The sequence below is a fragment of the Psittacula echo genome (assembly GCF_963264785.1).
Source record: "Psittacula echo genome assembly, chromosome: Z".
NCBI lineage: Eukaryota > Metazoa > Chordata > Aves > Psittaciformes > Psittacidae > Psittacula > Psittacula echo.
This window is the reverse complement of record NC_137742.1, coordinates 38,030,543-38,048,867: the sequence shown is the minus strand read 5'-3', so window position 1 is coordinate 38,048,867 and position 18,325 is coordinate 38,030,543. Positions and strand designations below refer to the sequence as shown.

General features: G+C 40.3%; 1 protein-coding gene across 1 annotated transcript in view; it reads left to right on the top strand.

Moving 5' to 3' along the window:
- TJP2 (tight junction protein 2) overlaps positions 1–17,478 on the top strand; it is a gene marked incomplete at both ends in the record, with an annotated part of 28,729 nt that extends 11,251 nt beyond the window's left edge. The window contains 16 exons of the mRNA XM_080638514.1: positions 769–877; positions 998–1,137; positions 1,634–1,697; positions 6,574–6,724; positions 7,480–7,588; positions 8,249–8,459; positions 9,696–9,883; positions 10,851–10,946; positions 11,054–11,133; positions 12,178–12,388; positions 12,810–12,910; positions 13,286–13,498; positions 13,854–13,964; positions 14,898–15,230; positions 15,660–15,745; positions 17,310–17,478. Coding sequence (XP_080494640.1) covers positions 769–877; positions 998–1,137; positions 1,634–1,697; positions 6,574–6,724; positions 7,480–7,588; positions 8,249–8,459; positions 9,696–9,883; positions 10,851–10,946; positions 11,054–11,133; positions 12,178–12,388; positions 12,810–12,910; positions 13,286–13,498; positions 13,854–13,964; positions 14,898–15,230; positions 15,660–15,745; positions 17,310–17,478 — 2,372 coding nt within the window. The remainder of the gene's footprint in view (positions 1–768; positions 878–997; positions 1,138–1,633; positions 1,698–6,573; positions 6,725–7,479; positions 7,589–8,248; positions 8,460–9,695; positions 9,884–10,850; positions 10,947–11,053; positions 11,134–12,177; positions 12,389–12,809; positions 12,911–13,285; positions 13,499–13,853; positions 13,965–14,897; positions 15,231–15,659; positions 15,746–17,309) is intronic.
- Positions 17,479–18,325: the final 847 nt, after the last annotated feature.

The window sequence follows — 18,325 nt, the reverse complement described above, 5'->3', positions numbered from 1 at the left end:
TCTTCCTTCTCTGAATAACAAGTCAGTTGCTTTAATAAAAGAGTTCAGTTTTAAAAACAAATGGATTGACTGCTCTCTTCTTCTGGGGGCATTAGCGTTCATGACAGTGTTCAACAGGAGAGAAAAATTTCCAGGATAAGAGGAAATTAAGTCCCTCTAGACAACCGGTTTCTATTTCCAGTGTCTGTTCTATACAAAGGATCTCTCATGGTGTATGAGCAATATTTCTGAATATAATCTTGCTTTGGAAGGGGCTTAGGATTTTGAGGAGGGCAGAATGTTATTTATTGCAGGATATTTGCATCTCTGATGTCAGAACACTGGGTGCAACTTTTGTAAATTTTACTGTGAAGACAGATATGGTTCAGGTCTAAGGACTACTCTGTTTCTTTTGTCGCTGAAACGAAATGATGGGATGATTCTTAATGTGAACATGGTCTTCTGCTTGGGAACCTACATGTGATCCCAAATAAAAGGCTGTTAACACTAGTTAATGAGTTTGTGGTATGCTCAAGGTAGTTTTGTTATGTGTGTTTCCTAAAGGTTGTGTGAAACCTTCCTGAAATATTTTCAGGGTGTGGGGGAGTGGAAGCACTAAGAGGCATATAGCACTTTTTGAATGTTAGTCAAATACAACTTGTAATGAGAGTAGGTTTAAAGGTTCAGTTTATCTTACGTGTGAAAGCTTTGTAAATAATGTGGGATCAGATGCATGTGCAGATACTTTAAACAAATCCTGCATTTCTTCATTTGCTGTTCTCTTCACAGACATTTCTGAAGTAGAGTCTAACAGGTCATTCTCCCCTCAAGATGACAGATTACATCATTCTGATCTAGATTCACATTCATCCAATGAAAAGCTGAAAGAGAAAACAAAGTAAGAAGTGACTTCTACTATTTTTGTAGTTCATTTTTCTAATGCTTGTCAAAGAAATTATTAAAATACATGGCATTCTTATACAACTTCACTACACTTTTTTCTTTTTCTGTCTTCTAGTGCAAAAGATGATCCATCCAGTAGGATGTCCAGGATGGGAGCAATGCCTACACCATTCAAGACGACTAGTGACATTGCTACTCCTACTGTTACAGCTGTAGACATAAAAAAAGAACTGAAGTACCAAGATGACCCTGCAGGTCAAAATCTGAAGCTTTTGGTTGTTTTTTTTTCCCCCGGTCCACAAAATGTCTACTCCCCCATCATGTTGACATATCTAGTATACTCTTCCTGTTAACCCTATGCTTACACCCAGAGACAAGGTCTGTCTTTGCTTAGTGGTGCAGGGAGAGAAGAAACACCTGAGATTGTTTGAAGGCAGTTGTTTATCAGAATTACCACCTCAAAAAAGCAAGTACTTTACTAGAGCATCTACTAGCCTATTGCTGTAACCAACCAAATGAAGCTATACCTGAAGTCTTATCTGACTTACTTGATAGAGTTGTGTATCCGTCCCTTGAACTTTGTTCTTTTTCAAGAATTAAAAAAGGGAAGTAAATCGATTCTAGTCAAAGAGATGCTTGAAGTTGAAATCTGGCCTGGAGGGGTTTGGTTGCTATCAGATAGCTAAAAATTGCTGCCACTTACAACTTCTTTTAATAGCTCAGTAACTTCTGTTGGCTTTTTTACATCCAGCATCTCAATCAAAAGTTACAAGAACGATTCTTAAACCCAGCCCTGAAGATGAAGCCATATATGGGTAAGGCAGCACTTGCTGTGTTCTTTTGCACTGAGTGTTTTTCCAGTGACATCTACCTGGTTGTTGGTTGCATGAGTTTGGTTTTGAAGTTCTGGCTTTTTGCCTAATTGGAGTGATACTCCTTTTATAGCTTAATGCCAAGAAAAGATGACATGGTTTCTCACCAACCAAATTTGAGTTAAACTTAGGTTTAGAAGTACCTGCCTGGAAGTATAGACTTGTCTTCTACCCAGAAGGTACAGAACTATGCTTCTGGGCTTGCATGGGAACACACACAATGGTGTATTTTTATTCTGTTTTTTTGGCAGTACTTGGAGCACAGTATTTGGAGTACTGTGTCCATTTTGGGGCTCCCCAAGATAAGAAATACATTGATACACTGGAGTGTATGACATAGAAGAAAAGACAGAAAACTGGGTTTGTTAAGCCTGGAGAAAAGGACTGCAGGGACATCTTATTGCTGTCTTCAGTGAACTAGTATGTAGTGAGTGTAGAGAAAACAGAGCCTTCTCAGTGGGGTACAGTAGTAGGACAAAGAGCAAGGGATGCAAACTGAAGTCCCATCCCCATAGGGTGAAATCGGTGTGCTCAGCTCGCGCCCTGAAATGCCTGTACACCAATGCGTGCAGCATGGGGAATAAGCAGGAGCAGTTAGAAACCTGTGTTTGTTCAGTAGATTATGATCTGGTGGCAATTACAGAGACATGATGGGACAGCTCACATGACTGGAACGTGGTCATAGATGGCTATGTCCTTTTCAGGAAAGACAGGCCAGCCAGGCGAGGTGGCGGAGTTGCTCTTTACGTGAGAGAGCAACTACAATGTACTGAGTACTGTCCTGGCACAGATGAGGAGCAGGTTGAGAGTCTATGGGTGAGAATTAAGGGGCAGGCTGGCAGGGGTGATACTGTTGTGGGTGTCTATTACAGGCCACCAGATCAGGGTGGGGAAGTAGATGAGGCCTTCTACAGGCGCCTGAGAGCGGCCTCACAGTCACAGGCCGTGGTCGTCGTGGGGGATTTTAACTTCCCTGATGTTTGCTGGAAGGACTACTCAGCAACCCAGCCACAGTCCAGGAGGTTCCTCCAGTGTATGGATGGTAACTTTCTGATGCAAATGGTGGAGGAACCGACTAGGAGAGGAGCGCTGCTGGATCTCATCCTCACTAACAAGGAGGGTCTAGTTGAAGCAAGCTAGGTTGAGTGCTGCCTCTCTTGTAGCAACCATGAAATGGTGGAGTTCAGGACCTTGTGTGGTAGGACCAGTACAATAGCAAGTAGAATTGCAACCCTGGACTTAAGCAGGGCAAACTTTGGCCTTTTCAAACAATTGCTGGGGGAAATCCCATGGGCAAGGCTGCTCGAAGGTAAAGGAGCCCAAGATAGTTGGTTGGCATTCAAGGATTGCTTATTCCGAGCTCAAGATCAGAGCATCCCGACACGTAGGAAGTCAAGGAAGGGAGCCAGGAGACCTGCGTGGTTAGGCAAGGAACTGCTGGGTAAGCTCAAACGGAAGAGGAGAGTTTACAGGTCATGGAAGGAGGGGCTGGCTACTTGAGAAGAATATAAGGCTGTTGTCAGAGGATGTAGGGAGGCAACTAGGAAAGCTAAGGCCTCCTTAGAATTAAACCTGGCGAGAGGGATCAAGGACAGCAGAGCGAGCTTTTTCAAATATATGGCAGATAAAACCAACACCAGAGGTAATGTAGGCCCACTGATGAATGGGGTGGGTGCCCTGGTGACAGAAGATACAGAGGAGGCAGAGTTGCTGAATGCCGCCTTTGTCTCTGTCTACTCTGCTGGAGGCTGTCCTGAGGAGCCCTGTACCCCTGAGGACCCAGAGGAAGTCGGGAAATTGGAGGAGTTTGCCTTGGTTGATGAGGACTGGGTTAGGGAGCAATTAAGCAATCTGGACATCCATGGGTCCAGATGGGATGCACCCCCGGGTGCTGAGGGAGCTGGCTGAAGTCATTGCTGGACCACTCTCCATCATCTTGGCCAAGTCTTGGGAAACAGGAGAGGTGCCTGAGGACTGGAGGAAAGCAAATGTCACTCCAGTCTTCAAAAAGGGCAAGAAGGAGGACCCGGGTAACTATAGACCGGTCAGCCTCACCTCCATCCCTGGGAAAGTGATGGAACACCTTATCCTTGGTGCCATCTCAAGGCATATCAAGGGTAAGAGGGTCATTAGGGGCAGTCAGCATGGCTTCACCAAGGCAAAGCCATGCTTGACCAACCTCATAGCCTTTTATGAAGACATAACAAGGTGGTTGGATTATGGCAGAGAGGTGGATGTGGTCTACCTTGACTTCAGTAAAGCGTTTGACACAGTCTCTCACAGCATCCTCATAGCTAAACTGAGGAAGTGTGGACTGGATGGTCGGGTGGTGGGATGGACTGCGAACTGGCTTAAGGACAGAAGCCAGAGAGTTGTGGTCAATGGGGCAGAGTCTAGTTGGAGGCCGGTGGAGTCAATGGGGCAGAGTCTAGTGGAGTGCCTCAAGGGTCAGTGCTGGGGCCAGTATTATTCAATATCTTCATCAATGACCTGGATGAGGGAATTGAGTGTACTATCAGCAAGTTTGCTGATGACACTAAGCTGGGAGGAGTGGCTGACACGCCAGAAGGCTGTGCTGCCATCCAGCGTGACCTGGACAGGCTGGAGAGTTGGGCTGTGAAAAATGGGATGAAATATAACAAGGGGAAGTGTAGAGTGTTACATCTGGGTAGGAACAACCCCAGGTTCCAGTACAGGTTGGGGAACGACCTGTTAGAGAGCAGTGTAGGGGAAAGGGACCTAGGGGTCCTGGTGGACAGCAGGATGACCATGAGCCAACACTGTGCCCTTGTGGCCAGGAAGGCCAATGGCATCCTGGGGTGTATTAGAAGGGGGGTGGTCAGTAGGTCGAGAGAGGTTCTCCTTCCCCTCTACTCTGCCCTGGTGAGACCACATCTGGAATATTGTGTCCAGTTCTGGGCCCCTCAGTTCAAGAAGGACAGGGAACTGCTGGAGAGAGTCCAACGCAGGGCAACTAAGATGATTAAGGGAGTGGAGCATCTCCCTTATGAGGAAAGACTGAGGGAGCTGGGTCTCTTTAGTTTGGAAAAGAGGAGACTGAGGGGTGACCTCATTAATGTTTATAAATATATAAAGGGTGAGTGTCATGAGGATGGAGCCAGGCTCTTCTCGGTGACAACCAGTGGTAGGACAAGGGGTGGTGGGCTCAAACTGGAGCACAAGAGGTTCCACTTAAACTTGAGAAGAAACTTCTTCTCAGTGAGGGTGACAGAACACTGGAACAGGCTGCCCAGGGAGGTTGTGGAGTCTCCTTCTCTGGAGACATTCAAAACCCACCTGGACACCTTCCTGTGTAACCTCATCTAGATGTTCCTGCTCTGGCAGGGGGATTGGACTAGATGATCTTTTGAGGTCCCTTCTAATTCCTAATATTCCGTGTGATTCTGTGTATGGGGAATTTTGTCGTGATATCAAGAAGAAAGCTTTTATTACAAGGTCGTTAACTACTGGAACATCTTTCCCTTGTAGGTTGTGTTATATCCACCGCCAGAAATACTCAAAAACATAACTGACTAAGGCCCTGATCAACCTGTTCAGAGCAGAGGGCCATTCTAACCTGTGCAATTCTATGGAAATGTATTTTACACCTCTTCTGTTATTTTATATGTACATAAAAGACAAACTTCCCTTTCCTCACAGTACTAAGATACAAAGAGAATGTACTCTATTTAATTTGTAAACTAGATTCTTGCAAGACAAAGCCAAACATATGTGTGTTTTTATACAAGCTGGAAACTTCCATGCAGAAATTCTTTTCTTCACATGCAAGCTTGTTGCAGTTCTGGTCTCTGCTTAGAAGTGAACCGAATGCTGCTTCCAGAATTTACTCATGTGGGTTTTTTTTTCTGATAGAACCTAGTACTGGTGATTCTTTAATAATTAAGGTACTTAAAGTTTCAAACTGTATTAATAGTAAATCAATTTCCATGTTTTCCTTTGAGAGTTTCTGAATAAAGAAAGGAGAGAAGCACTGAGATTTTAAGGAGAAGCCTAAAGATAACGTTTTGAGAATATTCTGTAGCTTGGAGTATTTTCTTAAATGGATTCTCTTCTCGGATCTTTTCTGGGTTGGACCCTGCATATGTTGTCATTGATGTGCAAATTAATCAAGTGATTATTTTGGTGAAAGGGAATTTATAATACAGGCTTAGGGTATTACTGAGAAAGGCTGACAGATAAGTACCGTCCTCTGTGTTGGAAGGTCACTCAGACATACAGCTTTTCTGACAGCAAAAAAACTGAACCTAGTTCAGTAGCCACCTCCCACTGCAATATGAAAGGACTGATTGTTAACACACCAACAGAGTATACTTGGAAATACTTCTTATTACAAGAGAACTTGAAGACTTCAGTCTAACAGGCATGTTAAACTGCAAATAATATAGGTATAAGTTTAATTCATATGACCGTTCTTAAGCATACAGAGGAAAGAACAATAAGTATGATTATTTACAACTCAAGTGTTTTCATAAAAAAACCAACCTCTGAGAGAGGATCTAACACATAGGGGACTATTCTGGGACTTCAAGAACAGGGAGTTGTTCAGCTCTGTCAAGTCAGTGTATACCACTTAGATCCTCTTCCTAGTTCAGTTTTCACTCTGAAAAACGCAAATTCTCTGCTTCTTTCCTTCACTGTTTACCTGGGTAAATATAGCCTAAAGAGTGAAAGAAAGGGACCAAGAATATTATTAATATGATTTTGTTGAATGGGTTGCAGTTATTTTTCTCAACAACCTGTTATTGTCATATGCCTAACATCTGGCCTTACTTCCTTTTCCTGTCTGTAAATCTTGTAGTCCTAATACAAAAATGGTGAGATTCAAGAAAGGGGACAGTGTTGGTCTACGACTGGCTGGTGGAAATGATGTAGGGATATTTATTGCTGGAATTCAAGAAGGCACCTCAGCTGATCAGGAGGGACTGCAGGAAGGAGATCAGATTCTTAAGGTATGAGTAGAAGTATGTGTCCCTGGAATGCAAATCACCTTTGTGTGTTTTGTTTTCTTCTTAGTGGAAATATGGAAGAAATTATGATCTTAGGAAGTCAAGCGATTGCTTTAGAAGTGTATAGGTGTGGTGGAGAAATGAGTTTTTGAGGGAGATTGCATGCCAAGCTTTAGTTTGTTTAAAAGATTCTGTGGAAGGGGTAAGTAGGAAAAATACTAATCAAGAAAAATGTCTCAAGACAGGAGAATAAATTTTCAGTACAATGCTTCTTCCTAGTGTTGAATGAGGGAAAAAAATGAGGCCAGGTTATTTTTCTTCTTTCATCTTTCTCCAATTTCCTTGGGTAGCAGTGATTTATTTTCCCAGTTCCTGAATTATATCATCTATGTCATTTTGTCCTCTTACATTTTTCTTTTTTGCTGAAAATTAAAATAGGAAACTAATGTATTTTTTTTTTCTGCCTCTTTTCTCTTGTGATAGCCTTGATTTTCCAAGGTCTTTTGGAGCCTGTTAAAGAAACAGTCTAGCCGTACACATCTTCTTGCTTCAGAAAGATTGCTGTTAATTGCTGCAATAAAATATTTCTTATGGCAATGTGCATCAATATTGCCTTAAAAAAAAAAAAAGTATAATAATGGAAAAGAGTATTTTAAGTGTTTGGGGGGGGTTTTGACACAAAACAAAAATCTGCGGTTACTTCTTTTATTGTTGATCTTTCAGGTGCTGATTTTTAATTTGTTGGGTTTTGTACTTAGGTAAACACTCAAGACTTCAGAGGCATTGTTCGGGAAGACGCTGTTTTGTATCTCTTAGAAATTCCCAAAGGTGAAACAGTAACAATTTTGGCTCAAAGTAAATATGAAGGTAGGTGCTTTGAACAGAATGTGTGTATAGCTATGAAGCTGTGTTGGCAGTGAACCACGAATAATCACTGTTGTGATTATTCCTGATAGCATTTTAGTTATCCTCTTTTTCAGTCGTTTAGAAGATAGCTGTATTCCATACCATGAGGGTCATACAGGTATGCGTGCGTAATGTGTTTTTCAGAGCACTTCTCCATCTCTCATTATTAGCAGGTAGTATCTATGCTTAAGCCTGAAGCATGGCAATTTACTGCTTGTTCCTTCTGCTTTTCTGTCTGTACCAGCTGGCCTAAGATCTTACGATGTTAGCGTTCCTTTTCTGGCAGTCATAAAGGATTCAGTCAGACAGCAGCAAATGAACAGGTTTATGGATGAACAGTTAAGGAGCAAGCAAAGCCTTTTGCTTTCCTGTTGGAAACACAGCCTGCTGTAATACTGAAGCTGCCTTTTGCTTTGGGAAGGTGCAAGTACCTTTAAGGACTGTATGTGTTCAAGTATAGAACACTCTGGATAAAGTGTGTGTAAGGGCAATGGATGTGAAGGCTGTTTTTTGGGGGGTTTTTTGAGTGTGTGTGTGGGAGGATTTCAAAACTTCTCTAGAATGAGAGCTTTATACTCTTTCATACTTGAAAGAGTAAATAAATAAGAATTCCTGTTTTAGTCTACAGAGACATCATGGCCTGTGGCAGAGGAGATTCATTCTTCATCAGGACTCACTTTGAGTGTGAAAAAGAGTCACCGCAGAGCTTAGCATTCACCAGAGGCGAGATCTTTAGAGTAGTTGATACACTGTATGATGGCAAACTGGGAAACTGGCTGGCTGTAAGAATTGGAAGTGATCTGGAAAAGGGCATCATTCCAAATAAGAGCAGGTAAGGTGGCATCCTGTCTTCCTACCCATTGTTAGAAGTAAGATTATTTTTTTTCCAAACGTTTTTTCTTCCTGGCATTTATTTCTTCCTTATTGGGCCTGTAAAACTGTAGATTATAGAACCCCATGGCATTAGGTGAAGCGAGGATGAGAGAAGGCGGCATTACCTACATATAGTAGATCAGGTATTTGCAACACAGAGCTAGAGCTCCTGTCTCACCAATCAACCAAGCATGGACCAGCTGCTTCAGTTCATCTTCTAGAAAATGGGTGCAGGGTCCTTTTTTTGCCTTTCCCCCACTTTCTTCCCCTCACACCACACCCTTCCCTCCTCCCCACCCCCCTTTTCCAAGCAAATCTAATAAAATGAAACAAAAAAATTCTATATCTTAGGAAGCTCATGACTGTGTGTGCAGGAATACTCTGATTAATCTTTTTTTAAAGGAACTTCAGTGCTTGAATTTCTTTTGTATATCTTTATGAAAAATGTTTCAAAAATTTATTCCAAGGTTAATGTGTCTTGGTAGCTGTAGTCATTATTGTATGAAATACTGAGTGAACCACAGCAATATTGTTTGCTTAAATAGCTTTCCTAGTCAAAATTCATGTGAGGGAAAAGTAAGTGTTCAAATGTGCACAGTGCATAAAAGTATTAATTCATCAGCAAAAAAAAAATCACAGTATTTTTAGACTATAGCTTTTCCATTCTTGAAGATGGTTGTAACTTTAAGATGGAGGGGAAAAACAGTCACAATTGTATTGTACTGAAGTTCCTGAAATATGCTGCTTATGCAACTCCCCCACATCTTTCTCAGTCAGTACATTCTGTCCTCTCTGTTAATTGATCTCACAAAACTAGCCTTTGTTTCTATGCTGTAGTAACTTGACTTATAAGGCCTAATGGAGAATAAAAGAGTGACAGTAATTTCTTAGGCCTTCAGTTTTGACTTGCACTTTCACCACCTCTTTGCAGTTGCGTTCTTTTATTTACACTTGAGAGTTACCAGTTTAAGAGGACTCATTCCTGCCCAGCAGTCTTTTAGCTGTGGCAAGTCAGAGCATTTTTCTGACACTTTGTTCCAAGGCAAAAGAACCTGGACTTCTCCATTCTTTCCTCCACTCATGGCCATCTGGAAAATTACCTGTTGCAAATTCAAAGTATGTTGTTCTTCAGTGAAAGCACTTTTACCCTTTTTGGATAGTTCTGTAGAAATGAATACTATGCTTTCTCTGTCAGAGCTGAGCAGATGGCCAGTGTTCAAAATGCCCAAAAGGATGGCTCAAGCGATAGGGCAGACTTCTGGAGAACACGTGGTCAGCGATCTGGAGGGAAGAAGAGTCTGAGGAAGAGTCGTGAAGATCTGACAGCTGTTGTATCTGTGAGCACAAAATTCCCAGCTTACGAGCGAGTTCAGCTGCGTGAGGGTAAGTGGCAGTGCTGTAAACCAGCTGCCCATTTATTGCTGACAGGTTTCATGTACAAATATTTGATTAGCTGAGTAAATGATTTTGAACAACTTGGGTTCAGTGTTAAATTTGAGCAACTTGAGGTTAAAAATTAGTAAAGGAAAAAAATTAGCAGGATTTTCTTGTTTCCTCAGCTTCCCCTTGGCTAGCTCTGAAAGTACAATCCATATGACCACGATGATTCACAGTCTTTAGCTTGCTCATAAATAGCAAGGCAGTACACATTACCTTGAGGCCAAATAAAGGCCAAGTGTTCTCAGGAGATTGTCCAAGTGTAATCAAGGTTAATGTGGTCCATTATCTGTAACTCTGAACTAGGTCTATTGCTAGTGATGTTGAGCAAGTCAAGATAATTTTCAGGATATTCACACAGAATAGCATTGTGAAACTAAATAAATAATGTATCTTAAAGGAGCTCCCAGATGTCAAGATGAAGACTGAGCAATAGAATGGCAATCCCCCATTAACTTATGAAGACTGTCTCTGTGCTTGTTTTGATAAAAGCATAACAGAATTTCACATTTCCTTGCTTCTTCAAGCTGCCCTACAGCTGATGTAGCATTTGTATCTTTATTCAAACGAAGCCTACTGATCACAGTTCATGCTATTTTGCTGGATGGAAACATTACTGAAGATCTGCATGTTTTCAGAATGCAGAATCCTCTCAATACATCTTCATTAGGCAGAATAAGGAAGCTGTTAAATTAAAACAATCTCTTTTGCTTTCTCAGCTGATAAAAATACCTTTCTGTATGAGTTATGCTATTGCACAGACTTTTGAAAGAATTTTTTAAATACATTTTTTAATATCTTCTGCTCACTGATAACCTTGTGTAGCAATTGAGGGTTTCATCTGTGCCACTTTTCTTTTGGTATAAAACCAGTCTTATCTGACTTGGCTTTTCTGCAAATATTTTTCTTTCAGCTGGTTTTAAGAGACCTGTGGTAGTATTTGGCCCTATTGCAGATGTTGCTATGGAGAAGTTGTCGAATGATTTGCCTCACCTGTACCAAACAGCAAGTAAGTTGTCCTCCTAGCTTTCTTAAAATCCTTAACTGAGAGAAGGGATAACTTAATAATCACGGCTGCCTGGCCACTCTAGATAAGTTGAAATGTTCTATTTGCAGAAACAGAGCCCAGAGATGCAGGTTCAGAGAAGTCAACTGGGGTGGTGCGCTTGAACACTGTGATGCAAATCATTGAGCAGGTGGAGTATTTTTCTGTGAAAATTGCTTATGATCAAAGGCATGTCATTTGATTTGTTTGCTCTTAAAACTTGGAGAGTCCTCACATGTTCACTGCATCTGTTTTGGAGTTGTTTGGCAACAATTTTTATACTTTTGTTAGGTGTCCTCCAAATGGGAGGGTGCACCCATTATTAGAAATTAAATTCTCCTATCTTAAGTCCATTCTAAATTTGAACAGAGGGGCAGCTGTGTTTTACTGCATGCTTTCTGAATTTGATGTGGAGGCTTTACTGTCATGCAGTGCACTTGCTCTACTGTGACCAGAAACTTAACGGTTTAGATTGCTTCAGAGTTACTGAACTACTATTGAACTGAACAGGAAGTGACTATGATAACTAAGTGGCATTCACCGAGACTGCATTGGCTGTTTTTATAATATTGTTTAGAGATCAGGTAAATAGATAGTAATCCAGAAGCCTAAAAGCTTGGGCAAAAAGAATGTACTCCACAGCTTGCCCTGAGCCCAATAAAACCAATGCCAGAGGGGTTAGAATGTCACACAGAAGTCTGTTCAGAGTTCAGGGCCCACTGAAACACATATTTGAAATCCCCATTCGTCTTTGCAATAGAAATATCTGAGAAGGAAATACTAAACATGAAAAAAAAATAAATTGATTTGTTTCAGCTAGTAATATAGATAAAAGGTTACAGATAGCAGCCAGAATTATTGTGGTAGTGGAATGTGGTAGGAGGAGTAGAGAGAAAAGCCAGGTAACTTTCACTACCTATTAAAAAAAAAAAAAAAGTGGAATAAGTGCACTTAACACGAGAATTAGTTAATGTAAGAACGTGGACATTCAGGCAAAAGCTGTTCAGCAAAATGGAGCTGAAAGAAAAAGGCTGCTTGCTTTGGCTTCTAAATGTCATATAACAGTGGGGAAAAATGCCACCAAGTTGTGTTCTTATTTGGACAAAAATATCCTGTTTTTCCTAAGGTACTATGTTCCAACTACCTCCTGTTGTTCTCCACAAGCAGCGCACTGACAGGCCTTTCTTGTTAACAGGATAAACATGCTCTGTTGGATGTAACTCCTAAAGCAGTGGACCTGCTAAATTATACCCAGTGGTTTCCAATTGTAATCTTCTTTAACCCAGATAGTAAGCAGGGTGTGAAAACCATGAGACAAAGGCTGTGTCCCACATCTAACAAGAGCTCAAGAAAACTTTATGAGCAAGCAAACAAACTGAGGAAAACTTGTTCCCACCTCTTTACAGGTAAGGAAGAATGTGTGTCTAACTTGCTTACCCAGAGAGTAGTGGATGTGACTGTGTAAGTCTTGAGATATCCACTTACTACTCTGTATATTACCTCATGTAGGCTGGAACTAAAAGGATGTGAAGGTATGGTCATATGCAGTCGCTTGCTTGCCTTTTTCCTAAATTCCTTATTCTGCCAGACTCTAATAAAAAAGAAATTGATCAGCATACTGTCATCAAATGATAAGTGACTTAAATAAACTTGAGAAATGGACAAATAATAGAAATACCATGCTTTTGTCAATGATCTAAATTAAATGGCTGTTCTCACATAACATTATCACTTAACTATAACAAAAAGTGTTAAACAGCAAAGACTGGATAAAGGATCACATTGTATTTGCTGTGTATATATACTTTTTCCTTCCAATTCTTGCAGCCACCATCAATCTGAATTCAGCCAATGATAGCTGGTATGGTAGTCTGAAAGATACAATTCAGCAACAACAAGGAGAAGCAGTATGGGTATCAGAAGGAAAGGTAAGCAGTCAGTCCATGCTGTACTAAGCTGTACAGATATCTCAAGACATTATTTGCCAGTAAAATTTCTTCAAAATTTTGTTTGCCAATGTTGGATAGATGAAACATATAGTTTGCTGATGTCTTTCTTGGTAACAAAAGATTACTTATCACTGTTTTTTCTGTTAAACTTTGGAGCTTTCATCACTACTGCTGTGGCTAGGGGAGAATAGTTGGGAAGGATAAACTTTTACAAAACTTTCCTTTCTGATTCTGCATTAGAGTTTCTTTCATTTTTGCAAAGTTGTTATTAAGGAGTTGTTTGGCATGATGTTAAGACCTAACTAGAGTCTAATTCTTATATATTTAATCTTCTTAATTCTTACTATTTTGTAGATGGACAGTATGGAAGATGATGCAGATGATCGTATGTCTTACCTTACTGCAATGGGTGCTGACTATTTGAGTTGTGACAGTCGCCTGATCAGTGACCTGGAAGATACAGATGGAGAAGGAGGTGCATACACTGACAATGAACTTGATGAGCCTTTGGATGAACCAAGGATTTCATCTGTAAACCGGTCCTCTGAACCTGTACATCATGAGGAGGTGAGATGATTGGATTTTCAACAGTAATGTACTTTGGACTTTCTGAAAGCCCTGTATGTATGGCTTAAAAGTGAGTTTTTTAAACTGCAGCTTTATCTTACCTCTGCTAGTGTTTAGAGCTGCATTGTGTAGAGTAAAATGGCAATAGCTCTGCTTTTCTGCCTAACTCTGTAGGTTTCCTGATGATGTCTGATCACCTTGAATTTCGCAATTATACCTGCAGTGATTTTGGTCAGGTTGCTGACAGTCATTTGACTCCTGGTTACTGTTCCCAAAATAGTAAACTTGAGCAAGGGGTAAAAATGATTGAATTAATGGGTACTGCAGTGACTTTTATCTCTTTTTTTTTCCACAGAGTTTAAAAAAAATTAATCCAGAATCAAGGGCACAGTTGAGAAAAGCTGGTAGCAGGGAGATCCTTAGAGAACCAAGTCCACCTCCAGCATTCAAACCAGAACCACCTAAGGTAAACTTGTAGAAATAAATCTCAATACAAAGTTGTTCTTCCCAGAGAACTCTCCAGGTGGGACATCAGGAAGAGCAACAGTAATGATTAGAGTCTAGAAAACATTGTGAGTGCAGACAGAAGGAATGACTGGGGTGTTGCAGGATAAGTCAGACAGAAAACTTAAAGGATAACAGTTCTCTTCAAATATATGTGGTCTGTATATGCAGTAAGAAAGTCTGTTGACAAATTCAAAGGCAACTTTTTAATTCAGCAAGACCATATGTAGGCTGATCATCAAGAAAAGCATATCTGATGGCCGTTATTGTGAAGCACAAAATCAGAATCTGCCACCTCTGAAATCAGTCTCCACCACCGGTAACTGTTTATTCCAACCTTGCTCAGGAATAGTGTGGGGGAAAATTAACACCAAATTCTATTTTAGTGATTCCTGATTTACCCTGACCCCAAAGTTCTTTCTTCTTGAGGATAGGTGCCCTTTCATACTGCGTGTATTCAGAATATATTGAAGTACACCTTGACAACAGAGCTTGAGCAGAGTAGGACATGTGTAAGTTAAAAAAGACGGAATAGAAAACAGATTTGAGCCCTGTGCACTTCTCCTCGTAGTGATATTCTACATTAGGTAGTACTGACAAATCATTTGGGAGGGCAGTTTTCTCTGTGCTGTCCCCTAACACATGTTGTAGTTGTGTTAATCCTTAACAAATGGGGCAAACATGTCTGAATGTGCTAGTCTTCTGTAGGTTGATGTGTAGTATATGAGCGTATGCTCAGAATGTTGCAGCAGCTCAAATAACTTGCAAGTGTTTTTTGAATGAAGATTGACACTATGAAAAGCATAGACAAATGATTAATTTCAGATCAAAGCCTTCATTTTAAATGAGAGCTATGAAGTTGCTGATGTAAACTTTGCTTATTTTATACTTACAGGGAAAGTTACAAAACAAAGAGGATCTATATGACTTCCCCAAGAACTATGACTCCAGATCAAGTAATGTTGCTGTCAGCAGTGAGACTTCATCTGCATCAGCTAAAGCAGCACCACCACCTGTTTCTGTGAAACCTGCCTTTGGGCGTCCTGTCCTGAGAAGCTCTCAGCCCACAGTCCCACCTGCAGAGGAGGAGGCAAAGTTGGAAGAGGAAGGAAGTGAACAAGAAAATACTCCAAAATCTGTATTGAGGAAAGTAAAAATATTTGAGGAGATGGATCATAAGGCGCGGAAGCAAAGAATGCAAGAGCTACAAGAGGCCCAGAATGCCAGGGTATGAAGAGATGCATTCTCCCACTGCTGTGCTTTCCACCATATAGAACAGCCTGCATCCTGAAAATGCAAATCATGCCCTTGGCGTTGTGTTGCTTCTGGAAAGCAAAGTTTGGGAAACCACACATTCAGACATACTATTGTGTGAATTGGATGTAAAAAGAGGACATATTGTAAGGCTTCCTATTGTAACTATAGAAAGTTGACTTCTAATAATCCTGTTGCTTTTGGCAGTTCATTGTTTTCACATGCACTTTGAATTACAACTCCAGAAAAGGATCATATAATTGTAGGAATATGAATAACAGTAGTTACCAATTTGTGCTTTAATTGTTTCAGATCTAGCTGTGACCTGCTAGATCTACCGTCTAGGATCCCTAATAGTTAGACTTAAAAAGAACATTTATTTTTCTCATACTTTCTTTTCAAGCTTGAGATAGCCGAGAAGCACCCAGATATTTATGCTGTCCCTATCAAAACACAGAAGTCAGAACAGAACTGGCCTCAGCCTATGAGGTAAGGTGTACCCAGTTTAAAGCATTTTGTCTTGATCGTTTACCAGGAGGAGGAAGAGACTGATCTTGCCAGTTTTCAGTCATACAAATAATCCTGCTTGGTATATTGCTTTGTTGTTGTGCCTCAAAGATTACTGTAAAGGTGGGTCAAAATTTCAGTGAACTCGTTTTGTTTTTCAGAGTATTTTTTTTTATTTCTGTTCGTTCGTGCTGTTTGAGTCACCTGTTCTTTTCTAAACTATATGCAGAGCCAGTTTTTTTACTAGATCAGTATTACTCAGCTTTTCTGCATTCACATCCTCTGATGTCTACTCTTTCTGTGCTGAATACTTGATGACTGTTAGTCTACCCTAACAAAAATCGTAGGTTTAATTACTTAAGAACACTTAAATGTTTATTCAGTTACAGATGTATTGTATGGGTAAGAAAAGTGAGGGTGAAACTTGCCTGAGGTCACCCATCAAGTCTCATCATAGTAGTAGTCTTTCATTAAAATTCAGTGACTTCTGGACTGCTTGACCATTGTGTCATCTTACCCTACACACTCTGTATTTCCGACTTGAGCAGTCATCTGTGCAAAGGCAAACACACTGTATGATGTCTTCTGCTTTGTAGGACTTTGTTTTTCTCATCTCTTAGTAACAGCCAGTAGCTCATGATGTCATAATATATAATCTAAAATGCAAAAATGAAGTGACTATTTTCAGGTTTTCTTGGTGGGTTCAGAAAAGCATGCTTTTTTTTTTTAATAGCTTCAGAAGGTTTTTAGAAGTAAAGTATTCTTTAACCACATACACAGAATGTTTGCTTACGTACAGAAATCAGTGCTATTGCCATTCTACGGGAATGTTAATGATTGATTCAAGAGAGTATTTAAGTACTGGAATAATGTGGAAGGAGGATAATGTCTTGGTTTTGTACACCAGGGATTGCAAAAATCATGGCTTTTGAAACTGAGAAAGTGCCTTTCCCTGACAGATTTTATTTCTATATATCTGCTTAGTGTCACATTAAATGGGTGGCACCACAGTGTACAAAAAACGTGTGGGTTATTTCTGCTCACTTTTAAGGATAAGAGCCCTACTGAGAGTCTTGAGTGAGGAGAGAAGGCTGCCAATTTAAGAAATGTCAGATGAGAAGACTTTGAGACAGGAAACTGGGGATGCAGAAGAAGCAGCAGGCATAGAAAGAATCTGGTGCAAAAGTAATTGAGGAAAATGTCAGTTGAAGTAGCAGCAATGACTGAAAACCTCTATGCTCAGAGAATAAAGTTCCGTAAAGCACATTGTGGGTGTGTGTGCAGTGGTGTTTAGTAATACTACATTTGGCATTCTTCCAGATAGATTGAGTAGATCAAAATCTGAACATGAGATTCCTGATGGAAATAAAATGTCTCTTCAAATAGGCTTATCATGACCATGCAATTGTTTATGGTCTAGAAGGGGTTTCATGAGCCTTCCTAGGTTGTTGTGCATGGCTGTAAAGCCATTGCGAAGCGTAATTATTTTTCAGACTACGAGTAAAGAGTCTCTCTCTCTCTCTCCCCCTCCTTGTCTTGCTGTTAGCTCTAGACCTCCAGAACCTCAGAAACCTCCTATTAGACCTTACCTAGAGAACCGTGGCAGTTATGGCAGTGATGCAGAGGAGGAGGAGGAGTACCGTCGGCAGCTATCAGACCACTCTAAGAAGGGCTATTACGGACAGCCATCCAGATACCGGGACACGGAATTGTAGGCTTGCTAGTATGTGCACGTATAATGCTCTTTTGAGGTTTCTTCCTTCACAGCTGAAGTGGAGCAGTAGTTAGTCTTGAAAAGCTTTATTTTTATTGGGGGTGGTGTTGGAGGGTACGCTACTCTACTTAGACATATCTATACACTGGAACTGAAAGAGTTCATTTTTGGGGATATTAATTATTTTGTTAGCATATAACAGAAGAAATCTCTTATTGCCTGAATGCTGTTGCCTGTTTTATAAGGACCAAATCCTGACAGTTTGTGTTAATTTTTAGTATTTTCGTACTTCAACATAAACCCCCTTTTTTCCCTTGTATTAATGCTGCCTTTTTGGACTATTGTGTTATTAAAGTATGATCTCAGAGATACACTTCTTCATGCAATAGAACTAAATCTAAAAGTTTAACCAACAGTAAGTGCCTTTAACAAGAAGCTTTTTAAACTGTTTTGACATCTGATACTTGGTGCAGAGCTGTAACACACTAAAAGGGGATTGACTGTGTTACCTATCTTTTTTTATCAGTTTCAGGGTAACAGTTCCCTTTGCATGTTATTTTTCTAAGTTCGTAGATACATATGCAATATTTCATAAATACTGACTGTACATCATAAAGGTGCAATTGACTGGGTTGTTGGAAAAGACCAGGCTGTACTTGAACAGAGATAATGATGTAGAAATTCAGTCATGTATTCAAATATATACAGACTGCAAATAATAAAGGATATACTCTAGACAAATACTATGTATCTTATTTTTCTTTTGAACAGCATTAGTCTTCTAGTCTCTGACTTTCATGAGTATACTTACAGCAGTACACTGTTCAGTTCAGAGTCTCATCTCCTGC